The sequence below is a fragment of the Pollachius pollachius genome (assembly GCF_949987615.1).
Source record: "Pollachius pollachius genome assembly, chromosome: 19".
Classification (NCBI taxonomy): Eukaryota; Metazoa; Chordata; class Actinopteri; order Gadiformes; family Gadidae; genus Pollachius; species Pollachius pollachius.
The window spans coordinates 13,173,456-13,194,523 of record NC_136952.1 but is presented as its reverse complement, the minus strand read 5'-3'; the positions used below and the strand labels follow the sequence as shown (position 1 = coordinate 13,194,523).

Genomic DNA, 21,068 nt, shown 5'->3' with positions numbered 1-21,068 from the left:
GGGAGGTCATGCCAGTTGGAGCCCATTGCTCATAACCTGTCACACACACACACACACACACACACACACACACGCACGCACACACACACGGACGCAAGCACATACTCACACACGCGCAAGCACGCATACTCACACACACACACAAGCATACACACACACAAAAGCTCAAAACTATCAAACACACACACAGGCAAGCAAGCATGCACACACACAAATGCACAGACCATTAAACACACACACACACACAAACGCATGCATGCTACACATACAAATACACACACAAACACACACGTATATGCATACACAGAAACGAACAAATAGACACTCACACACGCACACAATCAAACAAATGCACAAACAACCAGAGAGACACACAAACACTCGCAAACGTACGCACACACACACAAACGCACACAAAAACAGACACACAAACACACAAACACACACATGCACACCCTCCCTCTATACACCTCCTCTGTGTCGATTGCTCCTGCCTCATGCCAGCAGGTACGGCCTTCTGCTGGCTGGCATCGCTTCGCCCCAGGGAGACAAGGCACTACTCGAGCCAAGACGCAGTGTCCAGTTTCAGGCGAGAATGGTCGCCATTGTTGCCTTGGCTGAATACAGGGCCCACAAGAAGGCACTCAGGCTGAGATAGTGAAATAAGAGGGCTCGCTGGCAGGCTAAACATGGGGAAGGAATAATGTAAACAGACTCTGCTGTACAACTTACTATACAAACTTGAGGAGGGATAGGATAGCTTAGGATTGATTTTTTGTGATGTGACCAACAAAGATATATATATTCTTAAACCTTTCATGTCAAATTCTAAGATTTAACATTGCATTTTGAACCCATAAAACATTGATTCAACTTTCTTCTAACAAATGTACTTGTTGTGTGTCGCTTTGAATAAAAGTGTCTTCTAATGCACTTAATGTAAATGTAAAACGCACAAAGAAAAGTATGCATACTGCATTTCGGCTTTCGAGAGATTGGCCGAAAACAGGTGAGCTGTAGTATTTTTGAACCCATGGCTGGTGAAAAGATGAGCAACGAAGCGTATTTTATACGGGATTTCAAAACAGTGAAAGATAGTGACACCTCGTGGTTCCGTTTTGTAATTGATATACCATTCGCTGTCGCCGGCTACACGCCGCTCCACCAATCCGGGGAGACAATACTCGGACTTTGTACTGTCAGCCTATCATTGCCCGGGACCTTTCAAAAAAAAGATGGCGTACTAACATTGACTATATGAAATTCTGAACATATTTTTGCCTCTTTGTTGTAATTTCAGAAACTTCAGGTGAGTGACAAAATATAACATCAAACGCATTCGTTTTAATAACTGCGGTAACCATAAACGGCATCTTTTCCCGCCGTCTCGTTAGCTATCTTATTTATTATGGAAGTAAATCCGTAACTACCTAAGTCAGCCACAGCTGTATTCACCGTGCAAAACCAAAACAATTGCCTGCCGTGATTCTTTTCATCACATTATAATTTATCTCCCTGTCATGTCTTAACATGTGCTTGTGCTTTCGGTTTTCTCGGGACCACTAGAATGAAGGTGGTCAATTTGAAGCAAGCCATCCTTCAGGCTTGGAAGGAGCGCTGGAGTGACTACCAATGGGCTATCAACATCAAGAAGAACTTGGGAACGAAGGGAGCAACGTGGGATTATCTGAATCTAGCAGGTACGACTAGATTAATCGCTTTATCAATGATTTAAAATCTCAATTGCTTAGACCAAGAGCAGATCATGTAACTGGTGGTTTTGTTGTTGGGAATTTCAGAAGCACTTATGGAGCAAGCACTGATAGGACCATCTCCCAACCCTCTTATATTGTCCTACCTAAAATATGCAATAAATTCACAGGTGAGATCCAATGCAGATCTACATTAACACAATGTTGTTTGCACTTGTGCTCAAGACACAATATATAAATATCTAAACCTGCCTTTGTCTTTTCTCAGATGGTGTCTTATTCTAGTGTCCTCACAGCCATCAGCAAGGTGTGGCTATGGGATATGAATATGGTTGACTACAATGTGTTTAATGAATTTTCCAGATATGTCAGTTGAAATCTTTTCTAATCCAGGCCTGATGTGTTTCCTCTCCAGTTTGATGATTTCTCCCGAGATCTGTGTGTCAAGTCCCTTTTGGAGATCATGGATATGTTCAGCAACCATCTAAGGTACATTTACCAACAGAAAGTTCACACATTCACTTACCCTCATGAGCTATATGTTTTAATGATCTTATTTGTAAATGAAGTAGGTGTGATGGCTACCACCTACCAGACGATTAATGAAAGAGTCGCTCTGGAAGTCACTAATTCATTGTATGTAGTAAAACATGTATACATTTAAAATGTAAACACTTAAAAAATAAGTGAAATAAAAAATAGTAGACGGTGTCTAATCCTGGGTGACCGTTCTCCACCTCCTCCCTGACTCCATGTCTTTGAACCCCCCCCCCCCACACACACACACCTGTAGCTGCCATGGGAAGGCGGAGGAGTGCATTGGGCTGTGCCGGGCGCTGCTGAACGTGGTGATGTGGCTGGTGCTGGGCTGCGCTTGGTACTGCGACCGGCTCCGGGAGCAGGGCAGCTCGGCCAGCACGGAGGCCAGCCTCAAGGCCTGCCAGGAGAGGCTCCACAGCCTGGTGAGCAGCATTAAGAACAGGGCCCTGATCCACATCGCCCGGCTGGAGGACCAAGGTAGGGGGTGTGTGTGTGTGTGGATGTGGGGGTGGGGGTGGGGGAGGCCTTCTCTTCACGCCTGATGAACAATAAAGTTTTCACGTGCATTCATTATTTACATAAGCCGTGATGTGTATATGCGAGAGGCAGATGGAATGCTCAACCTTTATAGCCTAGTGAAGATGAGCTTATGCTCCTTCCTTCCAGACAAAATGATCTATCTATGTATCTAGAGGATTCACTTTTACTGGAGTTTACTTTTAATGTAAAAGAAGTACAGCCAATGGCTTGAGGTGGACGAGGGGGATTGGGAAAGTGAGTGCTTATTCTTTAGTCCATCAATGTTTTAGAGACGTTCGTTTTTTGAGGTTATTTCCCTGATACAACTGCATCCCTTCATCTTATCCAAAGCAACCTGTATTCAAGTACTAAGGTGCATTTAAACTTTTGCTTGAAGCCCTGACTTCTATCGAGATGAATCATCAATACATATAAAAGATAGTGATAAATCTATGTCTATGATTGTAGTTCAACCACTATGGATGCAGTAACAACACTGTGTCTTTATAAATATAAATAGGCTATTACCTCCGCCATGTCCTACAACTTGTACAGTGTCCATGGTTACTATGACAAAGATATCCGAAAGTGATCGGTTAAATAAATGTATTCGCTGGCTGGAGCCAGACAAAATCGACCTTGGTGCGAATAAAATTGATGTTGCGTATTGTATGTGTACAGTCCATTTCAACTCAAAGATTGGTAATCAATTTATGGTTGTGTGAAAGAATCGTGACAAAAAAATGTGTTCAATGTAAATGGACCTCACAAAGCGAGTCGTGAGTCAGTCCTCTCCATCATCATGGACCATGCTGCAGTGTAATATCATGTCATTATGTGCCTATTATTTACTTTGCAAGAAAAATGTTTATTGGTAGAATTCCCTCTGGTGGACAGAACGTTTAATAGTGGCCGTGGCAATGCATAAGCCTTTGTATACAGAGTATAAATACATAGTAAATATTAATGATAGGTTTTAAGCATTATCATTTTGGATATTATCAAAAGGAATGGGATTATATTGGAAGATTGACAGCTCTAGTGTGTTTTCTTGTTGTTATAACTTAACTATAATGTTATTTTGCTGTCATCATGTAGACTCTTTACCCTTAACAAATTGCAGGGAAAACATTAGGGTGCTTGTATTAGGGCATCTTGCTCAAGGTTGCTTCCAGATACTTTTACTTGTTTCCGTGTTAAATTATGTAAATGTGAACAGGACCCCAGCTGTTCATGTATATATGCAGTGCACTCAATCACAATCAACTCAAACTTCCCGTCTGGCATCTCCTCCTCACCACGGTGGTCTCCCCACAGGTTCCTGGAGCAACGTGGAGCAAGCCATCGTCAAACTGACAGAAGGCATCGGCAGCGTGACCAATCAGACCCTGAAGAGTAAACTGGAGGAGAGCATCTCACTGGTGAAGGGGTGAGTATTGACGAGCATCCTCTGTGTCCTTCTACTGTTTACCATATGGTCTGGTGCTGGTGTTGAGCTAGAGGCGGTTTTACACTGCTGCATTGAAAAGCTGATGGGGGGGGGGTACGTGGTGGGTTCTCCGATCAACCCATGTCACCACACACAGAGGCCGTCGCTCACGTGCCCCTCTCCAAAGATTCCACTGCCTGTCAGGGCAAAAGCGGAGGGGAGAACAAAGCTCTCGACACATGACGATTCCGGCGGCCCCCCACACCCGTCTGCACTCTTGTCCACCGCGGAAGTATAATTGAAGTCGGCGTCCGCAGGATCCCACACATGCTGACGGCGCAGAGCGCGCCCCCGGCCCAGCCCTCCTTCCCCTCGGTCCACGCCTTCATCATGCTGGAGGGCACCACGAACCTGACGGGGGAGACCCAGCCGCTGGTGGAGCAGCTCATGATGATCAAGAGGATGCAGGTGAGTGTTCACACGCCACACCCAACCACACCAGACGACACTACACCACACCGCAGACCACCAGACACCCCCCCCACACAGAACTACACCACACCAGACCACGACGCAGACATACCACATCACACCACGCCAGAGACGACACAGCACCACACCACACCAAACCAGACGACACAGAACCGCATCACACCTCACCACAACCCAAGAAAATAAATCTTTAGTTTTAAATAAGACCAAGTAAAGTGGGAAGGTCGGGTTGTGGAGCACCTAGTAAAGTATTTCAAACCACACTACATCACACCACCAAAGGTGACACAAAGAGGCTGGTCTGTTTTTGGTTTTGCGGCAGGATAGTCTTGTGTGTTTTGTTACTTTGAACAAGATGCCTAACCCCTAGGCCCTCTGGATTCAGTCCAAAAGCTAGGGAGGTAATCTATTATTTAATATGTATATTGTTGAAATTGTCTTGTATCCCGACAGTAGTCAGTAAATCAGAAAAAGTATCTATGGCTGTCGGAGGCCTTTAATAATCTCTTCCAATCCTTTCATTCAGCCTGAATGGAATGAATGGATGACCTGGCTGTCTACCTACATACCCAGCTCCTCTCACACACTGCCCGTCCACTCAGCACGCATCACTGGAGTCTCACGCAAGACTAGGCAGACCTATCGCTAAAGCTAGCCATGTGTTTGGGGGAAGTGGGAGGGAGAGGGGAGAGTTTCTCTGTTGGATACCTTCAAAAATCTAGCTCCCTTGACTTCAAAGTCAAATTTAATTGCATTTGATTTGCATCCCAGTAGCGGGTCTCAAAGGACTTCACAGGCACATATCATGGCACACCAGCTAAAACCTTAGAAGGGCGATTTTAAAAACCTAAAAAGGACTCAACTTAAATTCACATGTAGCAGACGAACACCAAAGTCCAGCCGGATGAAAGGTCATCCACAAGCTCAGCGCTCGTCTCCCCGCTCCTTCCTGACGCCGCCTGTGTGACTCCTCCCACAGCGTATCCCCACGCCCCTCTTTGTGCTGGAGATCTGGAAGGCCTGCTTCACCGGCCTCATCGAGTCGCCCGAGGGCACGGAGGAGCTCAAGTGGACCGCCTTCATGTTCCTCAAGGTGGGTTCTTCGCATCGCCGTGCAGACCACCCCCCGCCCCCCCCCCCCCCGTTTGGCCATACGGGGCCATCGGGCCGGGTTCCTTTTGAAGGGGACATTATGGGACCAGCTGTGAGTGTGATTAGCCATTACAAGCCATTTGAAAATCTGGCTTTTTCTGTGTTTTGTGTGTGTCCACCGAGATGTATGCTGGATGGATCAGTCTACCAGCCTACCGTGGCAATTATTGCTCATCTATCCAGCATACATCTAAGTGGACACTCACATTTGTGATGTCACTAAAACACAGGAAAAGACAGATTTCCAAACGGCTTGTAATGGCTAATCACACTCACATATTGTGGCATAATAGCACCCTTTAAGATAAAGTGCTACGTAGAGGCCTCTTGAAAGGCTGATGGGTTAGTGACTGGGGTCTAATGACTTAATTGCCTTAGGACCTTTTAATCATTTGGTTCATTTGATCGTTTAAGTCTTTAAAATGTCAAAGTGATGTTTTCCGTTTGTTTGATTAGTCTGAGCAATAACAAACCAAAGTATTGGATTTTTATCACAAAAAATCTATGTTCTTGTTTTATTTAATTCTCTGAAACAGAAATAAAGCGAACAAAATATCAGCAAACGCTTGAAATATGTACCTGATACATAACTCATGCGTTCAGTCATCATGATAAAATACTGACCAATCAACTCAACTCTGACCTAACCATTGAATTAGCTTCTGCACCGTAGTGTCAATGACGCACCGCCCCTCCACTGAACAGAAGTCTATCAACCGCGGCAAACGCCGGAACAGAACCTGAGTAGATTTACTGTGACACGCCGGGGCTATTCATCGCTGAACGCTCTTATCGGCCCCCCTCTTTCACAACTTCATCAGACTGTCGGATTCCCCCCCCCCGGGGTCTGTTCGCTGGGTGACCCCCAGGCTGACCTTCCAGGGGCCTGTTGAGGCAACACGCGTGCTCCTCTCTTGCTTTTTGTACCCGACGTATTCATTCATTCTTGTGAATGAATGAATCATTCTGATGAATAAATAGGGTAATACAATTTATCATATGATTATCACTGTCATTTTTCTTGTATCTATTATTTATTTATAGAAAATAATACTCTTTTCTTTCAGGGAATTATTTTGATCAGACATCCTATAAGGGCTTAATGGGAATACTCAATACTCCCTTAAATTACCGTGGTATCATTTAGTATGTGGTGGTTCTACTTTATTTCCTTACAGATCCCTCAAGTGCTTCTCAAGCTAAAGAGCCCTCAGAGTGATAAAGGACAGGTAGGCTTGCTCCCCTATACAGCCACACATGCACGCACGCACGCACGCATGCATGCCCACACAGTCACCTCCTGCCCACCATATGACCCTAATGAATAAGTGAGTAGTCCTCACTCGAGATACCATGACTGAAGAGAAAAAGTGCTGAGGGCGATGGTAAAATCCAATCCCACTGTCAGGCATCCATCACGGCCTGTCAACCGCCTCTCTCTTGCCCTCCAGGAGTTCATGGACGACGTCAACGTGGCGTTTGAATACCTGCTGAAGCTCACGCCGCTGTTGGATAAGGCAGACCAGAGATGCAAGTGAGTGAAGATGCGTACAGTATTACTACACCCCTTAGTTTGCCTACCAGCTGGTTCAGTCCGCTGGACTCGCCGGCTGGTACGCTGATCTAACCATAGTACAGATGATGAAATGGCATCACGCACCCGGGGGTATAATAGAGCTCCTTTTTAAGCCTTGGTCTTGAACGAAGCTCAAATCGCTCCCTCTTCCACACTGACATATTGGCCAGATGAAGAAGCACTTCATGTGACATTGATTCTCGATTGATGCTCTTGTACAATCTTTAGGCTTTGGTTAACCTCTGATTAAAAATCATGACATTTTTTGTTTTATCTCTGAAGATGTTTAGCATCGAAGGCCTCCATCTGTGACTTGCTCTTAAGAGGGCTTAGAGGGGGGTATTATCATATCATTGTCATTGATTAAGGGCTATACAAATAGCTACAGAAGGGTCTTGATGTGTGTGTGTGTCTGTGTTTGTGTGTGTGTGTGTGTGTTTGTGTTGTGCAGCTGCGACTGTCTGAACATGCTGCTGCAGGAGTGCAACAAGCTGGGTCTGCTCTCTGATTCACACGCAACCAACCTCAGCTCCAAGCGGTACGCCCCCCCACTCCCTCCACCACCCACCCATAAACACAGTGCAAGAATGCAACCTCAAGCTCAACACTAATCCCCTACATCCTGACCCTTCCATTCCCCTCCGTCTCCTCCTATCGATCTCTCTGTCGCTGTCTCTTTCTTTCTTGGTTCTTCCTTCCTGTGATTTCTCCCCCCTCCTGTGGAACGTCTGCTCCTGGGCGGCGGGCAGGGAGTACGCCCCGCGGCTGAAGACCACGGAGAACGCCAACATCCAGCCCAACCCGGGGCTGATCCTGCGGGCCGAGCCCACCGTCACCAACATCCTCAAGGTTAGGGCCTCTGCCCTCCAGGGCTCCAAGGCTCCAGGCTCCATGCTGCTTGGACACCTGTCTGCTCTCTCACCTGGAGGGAGTGAGCTGTGGAGCCACGTACCTACTTTTCTTTTTGTGTTTGTGAATGAATGATTTTTTTCATCCATAATGAATGACAAATGAATGAATTAATAAAATTAAACATAGAAAAACTAAACCCATAACCAAATTAACGACCTTGCTGTCAGCATTTCTTCTTTTGAACTACACTTCCATCAGGGGTGTTCTCCTGCACTCCGGAGGGAATGCAGGAGTACCTTCGGTCACTCTCAAATCAAACCCTGTGCACCCCATAGCGTTGATCCCCTCCCTCCCTTGTGTATTAGACCGTTGACGCAGACCACTCCAAGTCTCCGGAGGGGCTGCTCGGGGTCCTGGCCCACATGCTGTCGGGGAAGAGCCTGGACCTGCTGCTGGCCGCCGCCGCCGCCACCGGCAAGCTCAAGTCCTTCGCCCGCAAGTTTATCAAGTGAGTCATGGTTATCGTCTTCATTCCAGTTCAGAGGAAAAGGGAGTCCTGCATCACCGTAGTGCTCCCAGTCTCTATACTCTCTTTTGGGTGATTTGGAAATGTGTTCACAACAACTGTCAACCTTTTTGATTAGTTGTTGTGGTTTTCCCACATTGCGAAGCTGTTCACGCTCTGCCCTGTTCTTGCTCCACCAGGCTCAACGAGTTTCCCAAGCACATCAGCGGAGAGGGCTGTGAGTACTCATGGTTTATAGTAAAAGCTCTTTTCCTAATGTGGCGTGGGAGGGATTTTAAAGGTCTTCTCCCTCTCTCTGTCTCTGTCTCTCTCTCTGTCTCTGTCTCTCTGTCTCTCTCTCTGTCTCTGTCTCTCTCTCTCTGTCTCTCTCTGTCTCTCTCTCTCTCTCTCTCTCTCTGTCTCTCTGTCTCTGTCTCTCTCTCTGTCTCTGTCTCTCTCTCTCTCTGTCTGTCTCTGTCTCTCTCTCTGTCTCTGTCTCTCTCTTTCTCTCTCTCTCTCTGTCTCTCTCTGTCTCTCTCTCTCTCTCTGTCTCTCTCTCTCTCTCTGTCTCTGTCTCTCTCTCTCTCTCTCTCTCTCTCTCTCTCTCTCTCTCTCTCTCTCTCTCTCTCTCTCTCTCTCTCTGTCTCTGTCTCTGTCTCCTCCTGTCTCTTCTTCCCAACCCCCCAGCCAAGTCAGCGTCGGTCCGAGCCCTGCTCTTTGACATCTCCTTCCTCATGCTGTGCCATGTGGTCCAGACCTACGGCTCTGAGGTCAGCCTAAATGCACTCTTCTACACTGTTCATTGTGTGTGTGTGTGTGTCCTACACTCTCTTCTTGTAGCAGTAGGCCGCTGCCTCATGCCCACCCTTACTGGTCAGCTCCGATCACCAGAGGTAGATGTTTTTTAATTCAGAGGGGGCATAGTGTTACTAGCCGAGCAGGTGGTGAATGCTGAGGTCAGTGCTCTTCCTAGTGTTTGTGTGTGTGTGTGTGTGTGTGTGTGGTGACGGCTGGTCTAACCTGTTTGGCCTGGTTAGTCAATGGACCTCAGGTACCCAATAACGCCATTGAGCCTGACTCAGGTCGGGCTGCATACACCAGCCATCAGGCACACACACACACACACACTCCACATGACTCCACATGGCGTCGGCACCCAGGAGGTGTTGGATAAGTTAGAAAGACCTTGAGGACATCCTACGGTTTACTCTCTGGATGCGGCCACTAGATGTCCACAGAGAGCATGTTTATTTTTGGGCGATTGTCTTATCAATTAAAATGTATTTAATGCTATTTGATGCAGATCATTTTTTAACCAAGTTATTCTGCTGAATCTTCAGTTAATGCTGATTTAGTTACTTTAGTTACTTATTTAGTTAGCTTCATTACTATTTCCTACTGTATTAAAAATATAGAAAATGTAAATTGCCATGTAAAGTCAATATTTATATATGATATAATTTCATATCGTATATAGTCAACCAGCAACAGGTAGCCCAGGTTCTTAACAAAAAAACATCAGGTGAATGACTCTGAATGCCCGGGGTCTCTGCAGGTGATCCTGTCTGAGCCAAGCCCCTCAGGGGAGACCCCCTTCTTCGAGACCTGGCTGCTGACCTGCATGCCGGAGGAGGGCAAGATCCTGAACCCGGACCACCCCTGCTTCCGGCCCGAGTCGGGCAAGGTGGAGAGCCTGGTGGCGCTGCTCAACAACTCCTCGGAGATGAAGCTGGTGTGAGTAGAGCCACAGAGTCTCCCACGGTACTCACTGAGACCTCAGCCGGGAGCTCACTTCACGGGAGACCGCTGACTGATGGGCCTTTCATACATGCAACACACAGCCGGAGATAATCTGCATCAGGCGTGTTCACACGCATCAGAGATACCCCGGTCACTTGAGACACCTGGGTTGAATGTGTAGGAGGAAGTGTTTTGTTTAGAAGACATCAAAGAGAGTGTAAAGCTGACACGTCAAAGTTTGGGTCGCAATCACCTCAGATCTGATGTACCATCTCTTTGCTCCCCACGCCAGTCAGATGAAATGGCACGAGATTTGCCTCAGCACGCCAGCGGCCATCTTGGAGGTGCTGAATGCCTGGGAGAACGGCGCGCTGACTGTCGAGGCTGTGCAGGTTTGAGGACCCCCCCTCCAGCCACCCCATCTCCATTCTTTCTTCCATCCTTTGCTTTTACCAAGATCAACCGCTCACAAAAAAAAAAAATGTGAATTCCGATGATATGACGAGATATGACAAGGCTAGTATATATGGCTGATTCATTGTTCGGGATGGGCTGCACACACAGGATGTATTGCACACCATTGGAGTTTTGCAATGTACATTTGTCTCTTCCAATGCAACACTGTTATTAGAATGACGCTCATCCGTTGTAAATACCTCGATTAATTTTTTTTGCATTCATTTGTGCTCATGCGAGGGTTTTTCTTGCATTTTCTTTTTTGCCATTTGGCTTCCCTATTCTATTTGAAGACATGGCATGCGTCTCAGAGTCAGAGTTGCATGGAACCACAAAAGACACACACGCACACAAACGTCAAACCTTCCACCACTTCTTTCCTTCTAGGGATTGGTCAGAATATTTGATTATTCGATTATTCTTTCACGAGGGTCAAAATCGATTTTTAACATTTGGACCGTTAACATTTTCTCCCATTCAAATATAAAGTTTTTCACAAGCCATAACTTTTGTTTCCCTGGTAACGCCTGAGGGTTTGACTAATACAGTAGGGGGATTATTTGTTTATCAACACGGCGGATGCACGCGCAGAATGATCGCAAAAAGAAAATTTGTTTGACCGGTTCCCATGGTTATCTCCGTGTTTTAAATTTGCAGTTGCGGTGTTAAATAGCGATGTTGTCAGCTTACTGTTACATTAATTCAGCTATGAGCCAGAGAGCTAACGTTATGCATTGTACCTATTTATAATTCGAAATTTGTCCCAGCCTTTATACAACAGATACTCTAGGTACTGTAGCATATAACCGCGTTGTCTGATTGCAGTTGAATACCTGATTGCAATTGAATTCCATTTCTGATTGCGCCATTCGTTTCAATGGGATTCGCGACCGTCTATACTTTCAACATAAAGTGTACATATTTATCATTTGAAATTCGTCCCAGCCTTTATACCACAGATATTATAGGGTCTATAGCATATAACCGCGTTTTCTGATTACAGTTTAATGCATTTTTCACAACAGACAATTTGACTGGAACTGCTTAGCAGGTAGTTTTTCACATCGAATAATCGATTATTCATTCATACCACCCGCTGATTATTCGTGAGTTATTCACAACCCTACTTCCTTCCCCCATGTCATTCTTCTACTCCCCATCCTCGTAATGACTCTTTCTCTCTCCTCCCCCCCCTGTCTCCCTGCCCACGCTCCCCCATCGCGTCGCAGAGGATCACAGACAACATCAAGGGGAAGGTGTGCAGCATGGCCATCTGCGCAGTGGCCTGGCTGGTGGCCCACGTGCGCATGCTGGGCCGGGACGAGCGCGAGAAGCCCCAGACCATGATCCGTCAGCTGGTGCAGCCCCTGTACGGCGAGAACACCCTGCAGTTCTACAACGAACGGTACGGGACCCCCCGCTCCTGGCGCCGGCGGTTCAGGGGGCTGGACTCCCGGCCGACACAACCCTGGATCCTCATTGAACCGTTTCTGGATACAACTGGAACACTTCCGTTAAAAATGGCCTGTTAAGAAAACTGTAAAACAAACGACGGTTATGAAGCCGTACGTTGTGATTTCTGCATCCAGAAGAGGAAACAATTCACCTTTGGCGCATTGAGGGCGTGATTTAATGGCCGCTATGCAGTAGACTATGGCCCCATACTCATATGGGGCCATATTCAACCCTTTCTAACTTATAAATATAATCAAACTGGCAAAATTACTATTTTCAAAATCAACTAGCCACTGAGATCATAACCAAACGAAGAAGGAAATCATTTGCTTTGTTCTACTTTAATGATATCACACCGACTAAGAATGTATTTCTTCACCCAACCACTTCATGCCACCTGCTTTCTAATGACGTGGATCTTGAAACCGGGTCTTAGGTCAAAAGCATGACGGATGACCCACAGAGAGTAGTAAAACTGCACTTAATGACGCCCCAACTTCCCCCGGAAATGTTTTTTTTCTCTGGGCTTGTGACAGACGGGTTGAAGTGGTCACGCTGCTTTCCTAGGATCACTTTATCATCATGTTCCTCAGAAAGGCAGAGGCAGATCTCCCTCTAAGAACTCGGTTTAGTATTGTGGGTCAAACCCAATTCCACTTCGTGATTACCCCATGAGTCTCATCAACAAAGAACATTAGTGCACATCTTCTGGTAGTTCCCCCCTCCTTGTGTACATGACACACAAGGCCACATAATGTTGATATAAGGACATTTCCAGGCAAAGTCCACATCCCACTAGAGTTCTCCAGCCGACCCGGTGCTTTTGGGTCTCGTTAATAAATAATTTTGGTTCAACATCCCAGCATGTTTCATCAGCTATTGCGGGCTTTCCCTGATGGTCTTGATGTGTGCCGTCAGCTGTTGCTGACAAGGTTCTGATGGCATAACCCGAACAAATCTGAATCTTTGTCGGTTTCGAGCTTGGTGAAATTATTATCAACTCACGGGCCGGGCCGGGCCGGTCCCAGAGGCTACTGCTCGAGCTCGGGTCAGGCTCCAATGTTGGTGGGGGGGGGATTGGGCCCTATTGATAACTCTCCTCCCTCTCCTCACTGCAGGGTGGTGATTATGAGCTCCATCCTGGAGCACATGTGCGCCGATGTCTTCCAGCAGACGGGCCTGCTTCTGCGCTCCACCCTGGAGGGCCAGGAGCCCATCCCCTACCGCAACCTGCTGCCCGCCAAAGAGCCCATCCACGAGGCCCTCCGCCGGCAGTTCCAGGCGGTACTGCGCAAGGGCTGGGTGGACAGCCGCGCCCTGCACCTCTTCGAGAGCCTGCTGCACATCGGAGGGGTCTTCTGGTTCACCAACAACCTGGTCAAGGTGGGTCCTCCCCGGTCCCAACGGCAATGCAGAACCCAGCATGATGTACTGGTTGTGGGTCGGGATGAGGTTCGCTTCATCCTGCGTGTTCACCCATGTGTGTTCCAGGGCAGAGTATTAAACAAATTATTAGGTGAGTGCTTCATGCAGTGCTCGACTATTGTTTTTAAGTCTTATTCTTTCTATCTTTCTTTCTTCCTTATTATTCTCTGCAAACTTTGGGATATCCTTCCTCAAATTTTCAGTCAGATATTCATATTAGCTTGGAATCGCGTGCTTCTTTGCAAATTTTTAAAATATTTTATACTTTTTAAGATATTCTTATATTCTTTTATTTTTTTTCATTTTTTAGAATGGAAGTAGCCGTCCGCCCATTCTCTGACACTAACTACTCCAGACTTCGTAACTTGGTCAATATTTTATAGTAAAGCTTTGTTCAGAGGTTTAACAAATCAACATACTTGTATCTTCAATAATCTGGAAATAGAATTTCAATAACTTATAACTTCAATAACTTTTTTCAAAATCACAGTTTAAGTTCCATGTCGACTTGTTTTCAGTTGGTCTCATTGATTTACTCTGAGGTTACAGCGTGAGGACGTGCAGGCAGTGTTGCCAGATTGGGCAGTTGTTCTCACTAAATTGGACTACTTTTTACGACGTTGAGGCAGCGTTGCCGGATTGGGCGATTTTCCCACACAACTGGATTACTTTTAATAACGTTAGGCAGGAAGAATTAGCATTAGGCAAGTAGATAAAATTTTGGCTGGTTTAAAAAAAGAAAAACTGGCGGGATTATTATAATTCTTTCTACAAACATCAATCAATACCATACCTTTCATAAGGCATATCGTTTACGCAGCTTCTACCACTATTACTACTACTACCATTACCGTTTTCGACTTCGGCTTCTGGGTTTTTTAGCAGTGCACTGCAATACATTTGACCTTTCAGATTCTTAAGTTCAATTCCTTTTACATTTCTGTGTTTTTAGCAATGCTTCGCGCTTTTCATTCAGCTGTCACTTTATTTGTTCCAACCATTGAAAGAAATGTGTTGATTTAATTTTTTCGTCCGTGTAGGCGTTGTAAAAGTCGGGATGAAGGTTGATTGTACGCAGTCAAATGTTTAGAATATATTAGTGAGATATGCGCAGTGGCCACTTTAGAAGGACAGCACACCTGTGTGCACCTGCTTGCTTAGGCAAATGTGTCATCGTCTGTTCTTGTGGCAGCAACTCAACTGAAAGCATGCACAACGGTTCAAGAGGTTCAGTCATCCGCTGAACGTTCAACGTTCCTCGGAATGAGGAAGAACGTGTAGTATGCTGAGTGCGTATCACATGAAGACGTAAGATAAGCATGGTGAACTTGCCCTGACACAACTCCTCCCATTCCCAGGAACTGCTGAAGGAGACGAGGAGGGAGTGGGCCCATCGGGTGGTGCAGCTTCTCTACAGCATCTTCTGCCTGGACACACAGCAGATCACCCTGACCCTCCTGGGCACAATACTGCCCAACCTGCTCACAGACCCCGCCCACTGGCACAGCCTGGCCGACCCCCCGGGCAAAGCCCTGGCCAAGTAAGGCACCGGACGACCCACCTGGGCGGGCTTTGTCTGCTGTGTGGTCCACTTTCCCTTTCAGTGGAAAGGTGTTTGTGTTTCACAAACCGGGAGCTGCTATTCAGGTTGATGGGGGTAGGCTTGAAGGCCGGTTTAAAAAAAAAGCAACATTTGTTGACTTTCTTCCTTTAAGGATCTGATGCTTTCGGTATGCATTGTAGATCGAGTTGAATTGGTTGCTGATTTGCTTTTATTAGAAATGTGAACATTACAAAATATTTTCAACGTAGACTGATCCTATTGGACCACAGTGAAGGTGCTGTCCCGGTACCCCGGTTACGGTGGGCGATTTGGTTGTCCTGACGGTGTTGTTGTTGTGATGGTGGTTTCCAGGCTGTCGGTGTGGTGCGCTCTCAGCTCCTTCTCCACCCACCACAAGGGTCAGGCCTCCGCCCGCCAGCGCAAGAGGCAGCGGGAGGACATCGAGGTAAACATGGCAACATAATGCAGTCTGTTTGTTTGTTTATTGTGAGCATCCCTTCTCACTGTTGGATGACGCTTGGTCCAAAGAGGCTTGGTCCAAAGAGGCTTGGTCCAAAGAGGCTTGTTCTTGACGACCAAGCCTCTCCTTCTGAAGGCCGCGACCGTGTTACTTACATGTTAAACATAGAGTAAATAACTAAACAATAAGAGACGATACGTTAGCATTAGATACTGGGGTACCGTGCGGTAGTGTATGTTTCTGAAGTTATACTTGAAGCTCATCTTTAAAACATGACTCAGTGTTTGTAGGCCTGATTGACCCCTTTATTCTCTCTTCTCTATTATCAATAAACACTTGGTTGCTAAAGGAAAAAAAACACGTTCCTATTTCATACAACAAATGTCCCACTGTGTCTTAAACCATGTTGCCATGGCACTGTGGGTCTAAGGGAATTTATTTGTGTTCGGCTGATGTCATGCTCTTGTCTGAAACGCCTCATTTCTGAAGAAAAGGGGTTAATTTTAGAAACTTATCACTGAAAAGTTGTGAAACCTAACCTAACCTAATGTCACCTTTGTGTACATTTATTAGGAAACACAGGTGGTTAGATAATATTAACATGAGAATTTAAAAACATAAAACCATATATATATATATATATGGGAATGGAACATAGATTATGATATTGTTTTATTATATGAATAAGAATATGTTGACGACTGAAAAGGTATCCTCCCCAAAATAAAATGAACGAAATCTAAACCCAGAATGGGAATGTAAACATTGGTATAGCAGAGGTAAAACATGATTATAGGCCATGTTATTTCCCAGTGTGTAGGGAGGAACAGGTCACTAGGGTAGGGGGGGAACAAACTGATTTGTTTTCCAAATATATTGATATAATCGGAGGAATAGCATATTGATGAGCAACTTACATAGACAGGTTAATTGTGTCCCGATTTTGAAAAGGTATGGCCGTGTAAACAAAATAATTTTGGCGAAATGGTACAATATAGTATGGAAAGGTCTGGGAACGCCTGTGGTAGGGAATTAAGAAGAGGTAAGGATAGAGATATACATTTTGAGAGGACATCAGTGACAAAACATCAGGGTCTCTGGGGGCATGTGTATTCTGGTGTGTGTGTGTGTGTGTGTGTGTGTGTGTGTTGCACATCCAGGACTACAGCAGCCTGTTCCCCCTGGATGACACCCAGCCCTCAAAGCTCATGCGCCTGCTCAGCTCCAACGAGGACGAGCCCGTCACCCTCTCCAGCCCAGGTGAGGCAGCCTCAGGTCCACCAGGCTGCTGAAGGGAGACTGGTGTTTACACGCTGGAATCCCCCCAGAAAGGCCGTTCTCCATCAGTAAGAAAGAAGTAGCGTAAGGCCACAGTGTATAGCCCCCATCCACATCGAGGCTCGAGCGCAGTACCTCCAATTATCTTTGCGTCAGCATTTCTCCTGTCTTATTTATCTAAACAGCTGTGATTCGGTCGTAGATAATCACAGCTGTTCAGATATTCAGTACAATAGCATGACCTCGAGTGCGACATTGCTTTTATACAACAGTTCTACAAACAGTAATATGCATCACCAGCTTATTATTTTTTTGTTTATTTAATGATTTATTTGGCTCCGCCAACACGAATAGTTACGCAACTGGACTGGGACTGAACTCTTGCCAAGCAACACATAAACACACTAGCTAGTTAACAACATTAACGCTTATGGGAACACCTGTAAAGCGGAGTGATACGTGTATAGTTAAAAGTCCCAGTGCTGTTATACTCTATATCAGCACTCATTGAGTGCCTCTTGTCCAATCAAATTACTTGGTCAGAACTAACTGTTGTATAATGTAGTATATTTTATAGTGAAGTATAGTTATAGTATATCTTTTAATTTTTTTTTATGTTTCTATCCATTTTTTAATTTGTATCACTGCCAGTACTTTCTGTAATACCCGAATTTGCGCTAATTTTGAAGAATATCTTATCTTATCTTTTTGGGCGGGGAGTGCAACCTAGCCATGATATCATCTTGCGCTACTGAAGAGTTTTTAATAGTAGAAACACTACTCTCATGATTCATGATGAGAATTTGATTCATGGGGTCTATTCCTACCTCCCAGTGCAGGCAGTCGGAGGTCACTGATTATGGTAAAACCTCACTCAAAGAGCCCCTCTGAAATTTTACCTTAAACCTTTGGCCGAACGGCATCCGATTTACAAATAGTCTCTGACTCCCTCTTAAATCCCCAGAGGGTCTTTCAAGCACGAGCACATCTCCCCAGTCCTCCTTCAGTAGCAAGTCTGTTCTCGCTGGCGGTGGTAAAACGTCAGGGCTGAGCGCCACGTGTCGCTCTCTGCACTCCTCTTGTGTCTGCGTCGTCAGGTCTGAACATGTGCGCAACACAAACTCAGTGCCCGGTTTTGGACGTTTAAGATCAGAGCCAGAGGCCGTCACCCACCGGTACACATCCAATATTCAGCGGAAGAATCAGATTAATACTTTGGCATCAGGTTCGAAAACTCCTTGAGCAAGATGAATGCCCTGCCTTGCTCATTAACACAATGCATCCTGGTGCCCAAATACTTTTTTTGTTTCACGTCACGTGCCTACATTGTTTATTGCTAATATTCCCGCCAGGGGAGTCAATTTATCCCCCTCTTTACTCATTCAGTGAATCTCTTGGTTGCGTTAGTTTGGAAATTTTTCTGTTGGCTGGTCTGTGCCTTTTTTCTGTTACGTGAATTTACAGTAAACGGGAAATCGATTGGCATCTGTCATTCTACTTTAAATACGCATAATGGCTTTGAAAGTTTTTGAACGTCACATTCCAAAAACCACAGAAATTAGGAAGACACTGCTGAGACTGCTTTCACTTGAAGCCCTCTCAAAATTGTCGCACTGCTTCAAATTAAAACGTTTTTGCTTCAATATACGGTAAATTGAGATGAATTGAAGGGCTTTTCGTCGGAAAAACACAAGTGCTGACAAATCGAGTTGTCTCTCACTTCGTCGAAACATTTGCGCAATCGAGGCTACATCGCTGGAGTCGGCCGCTGTCACTTTGCTTTCCGTTGCTAAGCCTGTGCCTGGGGTTCCCCTCTCCGCCCCCCCCCTGTGCCGCAGGAGACCGGTCCATGAGCAGCTCTCTCTCAGCCTCCCAGCTGCACACGGTCAACATGAGGGAGCCCCTCAACCGCGTGCTGGGTAAGAACCCGTCCGCACCACGGCCCCGTTCCCTGCTCATGACGGACACTAGGCCAAAAGCTCTTTCTGCGTTTCTCTATTTCAAAGTCAACATTGACGTTTCCTCATATTATACGCAGTCCATCACAGGTACCCAATGGGTGACGTTTGTCTCCACCAATATTCATGCATAGGATCCAAAATAATAACTAATAAGAATAAATAATATATATATCACTAATAATAATAATTAATATTATTTTTAATTCTATCACTCTCATTAGTCAAGCATTTGGTAAACAGACGCAGGTCAGAGTTGTGTCCCCTTCATTCAGTAGATAAAGGGAAATGCCATCTGGAGGTTTACGCAACGCCTGTTGCTTCATGATTTCCGATTGGAGACACGCATTCATTCATCCGTATCCTGGGGGTCGGTGCGTTCCAATATAGAGCTCTAATAGCGATGGCGTGTGGGATTCCATATAATTGCTGAAGTGAGTCGCTTAATCACCAAGAAATGTGAAGCATGTGGATTTGTAGATGGATTTCGTAGTATCAGTATTGCATCATTTAGGATTAGGGCGTTATATGTAACACCTCATCTTGATAAATTGATTGATAAAACCTCATTCCATTCTATTTATATTTATATGGAGACTTTGGCATTCTTTTCAAAGCTTTTTTGCACTAATCCTGGTTGCTGATTACATCTCCCTCCCAATTTCTCCCTCTCCCTCTAACTTCACCTCAGCCAACCTCTTCCTGTTGATCTCATCCATACTGGGCTCCAAGATGGCCGGGCCCCACACCCAGTTTGTGCACAGCTTCATGGAGGAGTGTGTGGAATGTCTTGAGCAAGGCCACCGGGGAAGCATCCTTCAGTTCCTTCCCTTCACCATGGTGAGTTAGAGGAAGGACATTTTCACTGCTCTAGTCAACCAACCCCACCAGCCCTCGTTATTCACTGTCTACCGTGGCTCTTCAGAATCGACCATCAGTGCAATGCTTGGTCACCAAATTAGGTGCTTGGAAGTCAGTTTATTCTGTTTAAGTATTTTAGAGTGGGAGAGTGTTATGAATAAAGTGCACTTACTATGAGTAGTTATTTAAGAATGACTCAAGCTTGTATTAAACAAACTTCCCTCACAGACAAGGAAGACGGATGTAGCCAGAGTTACTAATCTGTATTGGGTCAAATCTGAATTCCTGTTGCTAAATCAGCCCTGCACTTACAACAGAGGCACCATAAAGACCGAAGAACGTCTGTGACCAAACCTCATCGGCGCTGCTTTCAACACATTGCTCTAGCTCATACCTGTCCTCCTGTTCATTTCTTCACCCCCCCTCCCTCCCCAGGTGTCTGAGCTGGTGAAGCTGCCTGCCATGGCCAAGCCCAAGGTGGTGCTGGCCATCACAGACCTCACTCTGCCGCTGGGGAGGAGGGTGGCGGCCAAAGCCATATCGGCCTTGTAGCTGATCAGCTACGAGGGGTTAGCCCCCCCGGGTTAGCTCAGCACCGCGTAGGGGTTACTAAATGGAAGGAGCGAGCGAAGGGGTGTAAAGTGTGACGGTGCGTGCCGTCGTTGTTGCCCTTTTGCGGGTCATGAGAAATCTTTTTATAGGTGATTCATGTTTTTGCTTGTTTGTTACCTCTTGTAATCTTTCTTTATAATAAATAAATGAACTGTTAGGATTGTGTTTGTGTTGTGTTGTCTGACATGCGTCTGTATTGATGATAATAGTCTCTTTTGAAATTGAGGTTAGAGATATGCAGAGAGAATTTTCTAATATAATATTTTTAATAAATATATATTTTAGTTCTTGAATGGTCCACAGATTAAGTGCAGCTTGAAAATAAGTAAAACGGTAAACAACTAGTATAAATTAGGTACATATTCATGTTAAGGCATGTTAAATATTTCTCTTCACCACAAATAGTAATTATCTGAAAAAAATAAAAAAACTCAGTTTGACAATGACCCACAACTCCAACGAAACATCATCAGTTGAGTCAC

The 21,068-nt window shown here is 45.5% G+C and overlaps 1 protein-coding gene across 4 annotated transcripts; it reads left to right on the top strand.

Moving 5' to 3' along the window:
• The first annotated feature begins 1,215 nt into the window (after positions 1-1,215).
• Positions 1,216-20,724, top strand: med24 (mediator complex subunit 24). 4 transcript variants are annotated; one of them, XM_079757275.1, is made up of 26 exons: positions 1,216-1,309; positions 1,567-1,700; positions 1,800-1,882; positions 1,981-2,019; positions 2,128-2,201; positions 2,506-2,729; positions 4,089-4,200; positions 4,518-4,668; positions 5,672-5,785; positions 7,023-7,073; positions 7,296-7,378; positions 7,872-7,958; positions 8,170-8,269; positions 8,638-8,780; positions 8,978-9,015; positions 9,465-9,547; positions 10,333-10,511; positions 10,810-10,909; positions 12,203-12,378; positions 13,547-13,811; positions 15,212-15,393; positions 15,769-15,862; positions 17,038-17,137; positions 18,994-19,074; positions 19,805-19,953; positions 20,410-20,724. In XM_079757275.1, exons 2-26 carry the CDS (start codon positions 1,568-1,570, stop codon positions 20,524-20,526), a joined length of 2,958 nt encoding a protein of 985 aa, XP_079613401.1. In that variant the 5' UTR covers positions 1,216-1,309; position 1,567; the 3' UTR covers positions 20,527-20,724. The 4 variants fall into 4 exon arrangements, 2 of the variants coding, with proteins under 2 accessions (XP_079613401.1, XP_079613402.1); XM_079757276.1 differs by lacking the exon at positions 18,994-19,074; XR_013812660.1 differs by lacking the exons at positions 18,994-19,074; positions 20,410-20,724 and having other exon boundaries at positions 10,333-10,509; positions 19,805-19,821.
• Positions 20,725-21,068: the final 344 nt, after the last annotated feature.

What these genes read in the sequence shown, in the direction of transcription:
- med24 (XM_079757275.1), top strand. Translation starts at nt 1,568, where the DNA reads ATGAAGGTGGTCAATTTGAAGCAAGCCATCCTTCAGGCTTGGAAGGAG. An exon ending in CCGGGCAAAGCCCTGGCCAA is followed by an intron (nt 15,394 to 15,768) that starts GTAAGGCACCGG and finishes GGTGGTTTCCAG; the next exon opens with GCTGTCGGTGTGGTGCGCTC. An exon ending in GGCAGCGGGAGGACATCGAG is followed by an intron (nt 15,863 to 17,037) that starts GTAAACATGGCA and finishes TTGCACATCCAG; the next exon opens with GACTACAGCAGCCTGTTCCC.